At 39.3% G+C, this 8,835-nt stretch overlaps 1 protein-coding gene across 2 annotated transcripts in view; it reads right to left on the bottom strand.

Moving 5' to 3' along the window:
- Window positions 1-2,481: 2,481 nt before the first annotated feature.
- The window catches only part of NIPAL2 (NIPA like domain containing 2), a 138,920-nt gene continuing 132,566 nt past the window's right edge, over window positions 2,482-8,835 (bottom strand). For both annotated transcript variants that reach the window (XM_072603427.1, XM_072603428.1), the window contains 3 exons: window positions 7,197-7,260; window positions 5,832-5,926; window positions 2,482-3,106 (listed from right to left, as the gene is read on the bottom strand). In XM_072603427.1, the coding sequence (XP_072459528.1) occupies window positions 2,994-3,106; window positions 5,832-5,926; window positions 7,197-7,260 (272 nt within the window). In that variant the 3' untranslated portion in view covers window positions 2,482-2,993. The remainder of the gene's footprint in view (window positions 3,107-5,831; window positions 5,927-7,196; window positions 7,261-8,835) is intronic.

Raw genomic sequence — 8,835 nt, 5'->3', positions numbered from 1 at the left:
ATGTTTCTCCAAGTTAGAGCACGGCTCAGAGGTATTGGGGGGAAATATTTGGGTTTTGTTCTCGATATATCTTTGAAGTCATTATTCCTCTGAAAAATCTGGTCAACATTAAATGTTGCTCTGGCTCTATTCTCTTGAGGCCAAAGCAGGCTATGTCTGCCCTTCAGGGTTCTAGGGTATCCTGAGAGAATTGTAGGTGGCATTTTCTCCACCACCATTGGCTGCATTCCCCTCATTTATTAGAGGCCAATGACTAGCATCCCAGTTCCTTTAAACTATCTGCTTTTCTGATTTTTGAAATTCCCAAGGTTGGCGGTACTTGCACTGGATACTGTGAGGAAAGGAGTTACTGAGATCCCATAGAAGCAAACGAGACAAAAAGACCATAGTTGAAGTTGACAGGTTTTTTGAAAGCCTTGGCATCTTCTTCTCACATGTTTTGCCAACAAAAATAAGTTAAGAACGTCTACACAAGCTCTATAGTTTGTCTTTCCAAGGTACTTCCTTTACTCATCATAACAATTCTCCCAGAAAGTTCTCACTGTCCTCCAAGTATAGGGATATCTTAGCAAGCCAATGGGGTATACATGTGCACTAGATTCCTATTTCATTTCTATCTGTACACATTGCCTCCTTCTCCCCCTCCTGCTTGGAATGGAATGGGCTCCTTGAGGTCAGGGACACTTTTGTCCATAATCCCAGAGCGCAGTGCCTGGCACTTTGTATAAATGCTTGTTGACTGATTGAAGACACCATCAAGGAATGATGAGATGTCCTGTAAAACACTAGCTGAAGTAACAAAACAAAGATTTGGGTTTGATGATCAGGGAACTAAAATCCAGAGACATTGGCAGCAGGATGGTCTGGGTCAGCCTGGGCTGTTTTCTTCTCCTTGGAGATTTATTTTCTTCTAAACAAACTTCTAAAGCTGAAGTAGGGTTAGGAGATGGTGCCTGAGCTGTGCTTTTAAGGAAGCCAGGGCTTCCAAGAGGCAGAGATGAGGAGGGAATGCTTCAAGAAAGGTACTAACAAAGGGACCAAACAAATGGGAAGTGGAGGAGGGAATGGGCATTGGTCTTTGAATCCTTGGCATTTAACGTGGTGCCTTGCACATGGTAGGTGCTTAATAATATTTGTTGAATTGAACTCAATCAACATTCTACCTTGTACTAAAGTAATTTGAATACTTATTCCTTGCAGCTAAGTGGCTCAATGGATAGAGCACTGGACTTGGAATCATCTCCATGAGTTCAAATCTGACCTTGGACACTTATTAGCTGTGTGACCCTGGGCAACCACTTACCTCCGTTTCCTCATCTGTAAAAATGAGCTTGAGAAGGAAATGACAAACTATTCCAGTATATTTTCCAAGAAAACCCCAAATGGGATTACGAAGAGTAGGACACAACTGAAATGAAACAACAACTTATTCCTTATCTCCTAGACTTTGAGTTGCTTGAGGGTTCAGATGGTCATAATCATTATTGTATCCTCTCTGCAGAACCAGGCATGATGTTTTATGCATAGTAAGAAATAGAAATATTTAAGAAATATTTGTTTGACTCAATTCACATGTGACACACTATGAATCAATTTTGTGTGGAAATAAATGTGATCAAAGGTGATCTTCTGTCACTGAACGCCCATCTCAATATATTTAGTTCTTATGAACTCTGGAAAGTTACAACTCATGTATAGGTTCTTCCCATAATTAAGTATAGTTTAAAATTCAGTTGAAATTCAGCTCTTCAGCAGTATAAATCTCTTTACCTAGAATGGCTTTTTAAATCTCTGAGCTAATTACCTGCAATAAAAACAGCTCATGGCAGCTGAGAACATCACTAATAATTTTAATAGGAATTCTGACATTTGTGCTGATAAAAAAAATCAAATTGCACAATCTATTTGTCAAAGGCATCATAATGAAAGGCAAATGTATGATATAGCATATGAAGATTTTCTTCAAACTTAATTATCATATGAGCATCAGAGCTAAAAAGGATCTGCACCTTTTATTTTTTTATAGGAAAATTCAGCAGCATGGCATAATGGAGGGCTGGACCTGGGAATCAGAAAAGCCAGGGTTCAGATACCACCTCCGACATTTAACCTCTCTGAACTTCAGTTTCCTCATCTATAAAATGGGGATGCCTACCCACTTATAAAATAGGTACTTATGTACCTCACAAGGTTCTTATGAGGTTAAAATGAGATAATTTATGGAAAGTGATTTGCAAATTGAAAGCACTATATAAGTATTAGTTATCATTACTTAACATTATAAAGTATGCTTTCCTATTAAAACTTTTCTATGTTAAATAGGTTATTTTTTAATACACCAGCCAAGGATATTAAGCTTTGAGGTCCATAATCAGAGTGTACTGATGAAAAAAAAAATCCAGTCTACAAAAGGCTCCTAATTTTCAAAGGATGACTGCAAAAGCTTTGATTTTTAGAAAAGATGATTCACCGAACTAATCTAGGACTCCAAGGATTAGCTCTTTATTAGTATGCTTTAAATAATTCTTCCTCATAAAAAAAAGGAATGGTAGAAAGCCTCTCTTTCTTCGAAATGTGTCAGAAGTAGGTAAAAAGAAGTGAATATAAAGCAGGTAAACCGATTCCTCCAAAACACGTTTGGCTTGAATATGAAACGATGCACCTGCTTATGTGTACACAGACATCTGAACACACACAAACACTCATCGATGATGTATTTAAACTTTACAAGGACAAATAAATGATGACTAGTCATAGGTCTGGAACATTAAAATAATTTCGGATTACATTTCTAGACTTTTCGGTTTTCAGAAAGCATTAGTCTCTCAAAGCTGAGCAGGCACATGATTGTCCCAAGAGGAGAGGGGGCAGGAAACACTGAGACAATGTGAACAAAATGTCACCATAAAATAACTTTTGCCACAAATAGGACATGTGCAGTTTGCTTTAAAGGTGGTATTGAATAACAGACCAGCAAACATTCCTCTTGGCATTCAGATATCTTTCTTCTCTCTGCCTGGGTTCTTCTTGGAGCCGCTTTCATCAGGCAAGGTTCCATAGGTTTGGCCATTGGCCTCTGGCTGGATTTTGTCCAACATTTGTTTTCCTGTGGGGATGAGAAGAATTTTTTAAAAAATCCTTCAAGTCTTTTTTTTTCCCCCTTTTGGGCCAGACCAGTGATTTCATCAGTTTCGGAAGGAGCTTGTATTTCTTGGGTAGAAAAACCTTTCCTCTACCAAAGCTGATCAGAAATAGTTAGTGGCTTATAGTCTTAGAGAGTTGCCAGGGGAAATTAGAGCTTAAATCATTTACTCGGGGTCACAGAGCCAGTATCTGTAAAAGGTGGGTCTTGAATCCAGGTTTTCTAGATTAAATTCAACTTTCTAACCCACCATGTGACACTGCCTTCGTATATGTCCATATTAAGTAAATGTGCATTGGATTTTAATGGTTTAAAAACAGAAATATCCCCATTTCATGGTTGAGGTAACTGAAGCTCAAAAAGATAGAGGAAGCCATGGGATACAAAGGAAACAATACTGTCTCTGGATTCAAGAGTCAGGAGCTGGATTCGAATCCTACTTCTGATAATACCTGCGTAACCTTGGGCAAATCACTTACCTTTTGTGGGTCTCATTCTCCTCATCTATTAGATAGGAGGTTTGGATTAGATGGCTCATGAGGTCCCTTTTAGTTCCAAAGCTACATCCCTTTGACTTACCTAAGGTCACATAGCTAGTTAAGTCAACAAACATTTATTAAACGCTTACAACGAATAAGGCATTGTCAATGTTGAGGATACAAGGAAAAACAAAAAACAAAAAAATGGTCCCCTCCAGGAGCTCGCATTCCAATGGGAGAGACAATATATAAATAACTCGATACATACAAGATTGGAGGCAGCTTTAGGTGACTTAGTAGATAGAGTGCTGGGCCTGGAGTAAGGAAGACCTGAGTTCAAATGTGACCACATATAGCTACTACTGTGTGAGCCTAGGTGAGTCACTTAACTTCTGTTTGCCTTAATCCACTGGAGAAGGAAATAGCAAATCATTCCAGCATCTTTGCCAAGAAAACCCCATGGACAGGATTGATGTGCTATGGTCCATGATGGACTGAGAAAAACCTCCAGCAGAAGGTGAGACTTCAGCAACACCTTGAAAAAGCTAGGGAAGTCAGGAGGTAGAGGTGAAGAGGAAGAATATCCCAGGCAAGGGGGACGGCTAGGGACAATGTCTGAAATCTGGAGATGGAGCAGCATGTTCAAGAAACAGCTAACAAAGCCTGTGTCACTGGATCATGGAGTGTGCAGAGGAGAGTAGAGAGTTAGGCACACTGGAAAGCCAGAGAGGGGAGATGGTATGTAGGAATTTAAATGTCAGATAAATGTTATATATCAAGTGAAAGCATCAGGTGGGATAGAGACGTGAACTTGGAGTCAGAAAGGCCAGAGTTCAAATCTAGCTTCAGAAATGTAATAGCTGTTTGACTCTGCCTGCCTCAGTTTCCTCAACGTAAAATGGAGATAATAATAATAGCGCCTACCTCCAGGGCTGTTATGAGGATCAAATGAGATGTTTGTAAAACATTTAATACAGCCCCTGGCACATAATAAATGTTTGTTTTTAAAAAAGAATGAAATTCAATTCAAAGGACTCAAAGTCCTATTTTCTTTCCCTTAACCACAGTTTTTCTAAGATTCCACTTATTAATAAAGCACCTACCAGCTCATAAAAAATTCTTCTAGCTAGCTGTTTCTTCTTTTTCCCTATGCAGATCACATAGCCCACACTATACATGCAATAAATTAAAGCACTTCTTGTTAGTGGCCTACTAAATTTATTACTTGCTGCAGTCTTGTGGTTATGTCCCATGAGAACACTCCCCTCCACCCCCGCAAATATTTACTATAAGTTAATAGTTAAAGAGTTCTTGCCATGGAGACCAGTATGTGCTATGAACACTCTACCTTTATATGGCTCATATCTGCTGCCCAGTGACATACTATTTTAAAAATATTGGCCATATTTTCAGTGTGTAAGTCCATGAGAATCTCCTGGACGCTTTTGTTTCCCCCCTGGATCCCTAAGGGAGTAGTGAGAGGGGGACAGGTCAGACACAGATAGTGTATTTCTTTCTGGGGCGGGGCACACTTTAGGGAGGATGGTGACAAACTGACAGAGGTGGTGATCAGAGGAATGAAAGGGATGGATCTTTTGACAGCTCTCTGAATTAAGCTCGTGCTCCTTGGTCTCAGAGAGTAGAACTAGGCCTAGTGATGCAGAAGTTCTAAGAAAGCCATGCACAGTGTCACACAGCCAGGGATGTACTGGTAAATATTAACCAGTAGAAAATACAGCCATAGGAAATACATCTCTAGGAAAAACCATACACGTAACACAATTTTTCATTTAACTTGCATTAACATTCTTTCTATCACTTTAGGTCTAGAAAATCAATGAAGCAATCATTCAAGTCCTGATTTATAGTATTTGCTGATTTTCTGGGTGTAAATGCTCATACTAAAAATTTAACAATCAGCTCCCTGAGACAGTACAGTTTGTTACAGTTCAGCTGTCACCCACAACTAGCAACGTCTCCCTCTCTTTCTACTATTGTGTCCTTTTTTCTTTTTAAACCTATATCCCATATTTATTTGTCTGTGAAAACACTACTCCCTCTACTGGAATATAAACTCTGTGAGGACAGGGACTATTTATTTCCCTGTTGTATCCCCAAAGCCTGGCCCATTAAAAAATGCCTGTGGGTGGAGTGATAGATTTGGGATGACAGGAGTTTCTGTGAACGAGTTAAAGAGTCTGAAATCTTACCAGGAATCTGTCCAAAATCAATGTATGATTGTTGTAAATGTTCATTTTCTCGATTTCTTGTGACCAAAACCACTCCAAAGAAGGACAGAAGACACCTGTAAGAATAGCAACTGTCAAGAAAAATTGAACTACCCATCATTTAAACAAATAAGTAACTGGAACCTCATACTCCCAGTAGCAACATAGATTCCAATGGCTTTGTTCATTCTGTTTCTCATTCGTAGCGAGCTGGCCGCCATTTGTCCTTGTGGCTGATGATGATCACACCCAAAGCTGAGGCCTGGGGGTCTTCTCATAAATCCTTGCCCCATGTTTTCACCATCTGGTTGGCTCTATCTAACCCTAGCCTCTTTGGGCAGAGATGAGGCATTATCTGTTACTCTGAAAGTCCATTCCTATTTCTGGTACTCAACATAATGTTTTTAAAAAAACAGCTTCAGTTTTCTAGGAAGTCTCATTGTCCTTGGCCTCAAGATCAGTCACAGGGTTTAGATCCAGAAGTTCAGCCTTACACAATGTTTTGTGACATTACATTTTCAAGCTGACTTTTTTTTTGTTCAGAGTAGAGTAAAAACCAACCAAACAAAAGCCCAGTTGGAAATTTATGCAGTAATTAAGATGAAATGAGTCATGGTCAGAAAGTTGTCGTTGCCGTGTATAGGGAACAAGTCCTATACATTGACTCCTTTGATTTATGTCTATACCCTCAGGGACTAGGGTGGTGTCTGGTATAGAGTAAGTGACCAATAAATGCTTGCCAGTTAGCTAATTATCTCCAAGAACTCAGTGACAATGTAGGGTCTTTTTAGGACTTCCAATCCCCAGGTGGGGATAAATATCAGGGATATATATATATATAGTCCCTAAACCCCTATAATGGGATCCTAGATCAAAGGATTTTGAAAACAAGAGAACTACAAAACAGAATGTTATTAAACCCCAGCCTTCAGCCTGCCTCAATACAATTGCTCCTGTCTGTCCTGGTCCTACGAGATGCCCGGAGTGTCCTAGGGATTTGTGTGGCCTGATAGAGGCTGGGATGGTGGGCCATGGACTCGGTCAAGGAGCAATTTTCTAGCTTATGGCAAACAGAAAATACCTGACTGCCTTGAAGCCCTCAGAGAAACCCTTTAATAACATCACCTAGTCAAAGATAAAGGACAAAGTTGATGGAAAAAATCTTACTGTTAAGAGCTGAGATTCTGGCTGTATTTTCTAGTGTCCCATACTACATTTATAGTACTTATATACACAGTACTCAAGAATATTAATATGAAAGGAATATGATTCCACATTCAGATATTTCAAAAAGGAATTTTTTTCTTTCAATTTGTTAGCTTTCTAGCCAGCCTTTGTAATACTCACCCCAAAATGTACATGAATGCACTAAGCAAGGCTGCCCCAAGGAATTCCTGATAAAATATAATTCCTAGAATGGGATCAAAGAGAAAAAGAATTACATAGTTGTCATGCCTTCAGCTGCATAGTGTTCATTTCTAAAAAAAAACAAACCGATATCGTGACATTATTGGCTTTAAGTAAATGTTGTTCAGTCATTTCAGTCAGGTCTGACTTTTCGTAACCTTATTTGGGGGTTTTCTTGGCAGAGACACTGGAGTGGTTTGGCATTTTCTTCTCCAGCTCATTGGCCAGGTGAGGAAACTGAAGCAAACAGTGTTAAGTGACTTGCCTAGGGTCACACAGCAAGAAAGTATTAAGCCAAATTTGAACTTGGGTCTTCCTGACTCCAGGCCCTGTATTCTATCCACTGCACCACCTAGCTGGTATTGATCACTAAATATATAATTTCAATGCTTTATTGTCATACAGTTTTGGTACTGTGACTATAATACTAATCATGATAGCTAGCATTTCAAAGTTTTACAAAAGTTCTTTATATAAATATTATCTCATTTTATCTTCAAAACAAGGTTGGGGCTCTTATTAATCCCCATTTTACAGATGGGAAACTTGGGATAAGAGAGCTGCCCAGGGTCACCCAGCTAGTGTTGGAAGCCAGATCTGAAGTAACCGATCAAGATTCTATCCATCGCACCACTCACTAGCTATCTATAATAGTACAGGGCATGGATGCCCTGAACCTCTGCATGGCCCTGAGTCCCCCCTTCTCTTTTTTCCTGTACCTGTTCTCAAAATGGAAGAGAAAAATCTCATCATGTATATATATACACATATGAATGAATGAAAAAGCATTTGTCAGGTGTGTGGCATGCACCAAGTACTTGCTAAGTTGCTTGGATACAAACTGAGAAGCAAGGTGTTCCAGTTTCCAAAAGGAGCTCACTTCTGAACTGGAGAAGACAACCCATAGAAGAGTTTTCAGCTGTACATACACATCATATCACATTCCCATTGTTATTCATTATGCATAACTCATGTGAAAGCACACAAATAGGAATGTCTTGATCTGGCTGAAGGCTTTGTCTTCAAATACTTCAGAATCTCTCTCTAGCTTTTGCTTCTGCTTCGATTAATCATCACAATCTGCTATTTTTGCTTTCAAAAACCATTTCTTTCTCTCCATTCTCACTGCCCAAACCCTAGACTAAGGGTGGGCAACCTGCCCTAGACCAAGCCTACTTCATGCCTGAACTACTTAATAATCTCTGTCCTAGCCACTCCTGCCAAATAATGCTGGTCAGGTCAGTCTTCCGTAAGTGTTACTTTCATTAACTGACTTCCTTGTTTAAAACATTTCAATATAAGTGGCTCTGTATCTTATTGCACTTATGTCTAAAATTCAGTTGTATGGTTTATAACTGAATGTAAGCCCCTTGACAGTAGGGATTTTTGTTTTTTTTTCTATATGTTCCCTAGGAAGTACAGTGTACAAAGCAGGCATTTGATGCTTTCAACTGAACCCATTTTTCAAGGCCCATCTCAAGTACCACCTCCTTTATGAATCCTCTGACTTGTCTAATCCTGAGTCATTTCTGGCTTCCTTTAAGTCCCAACTAAAATCACAACTTTTATAGGAAGCCTC

This window comes from Notamacropus eugenii, chromosome 4 (genome assembly GCF_028372415.1).
Source record: "Notamacropus eugenii isolate mMacEug1 chromosome 4, mMacEug1.pri_v2, whole genome shotgun sequence".
Lineage (NCBI taxonomy): Eukaryota > Metazoa > Chordata > Mammalia > Diprotodontia > Macropodidae > Notamacropus > Notamacropus eugenii.
Note: the sequence above shows the minus strand (reverse complement) of the source record. Positions and strands in the feature narration are given on the sequence as shown.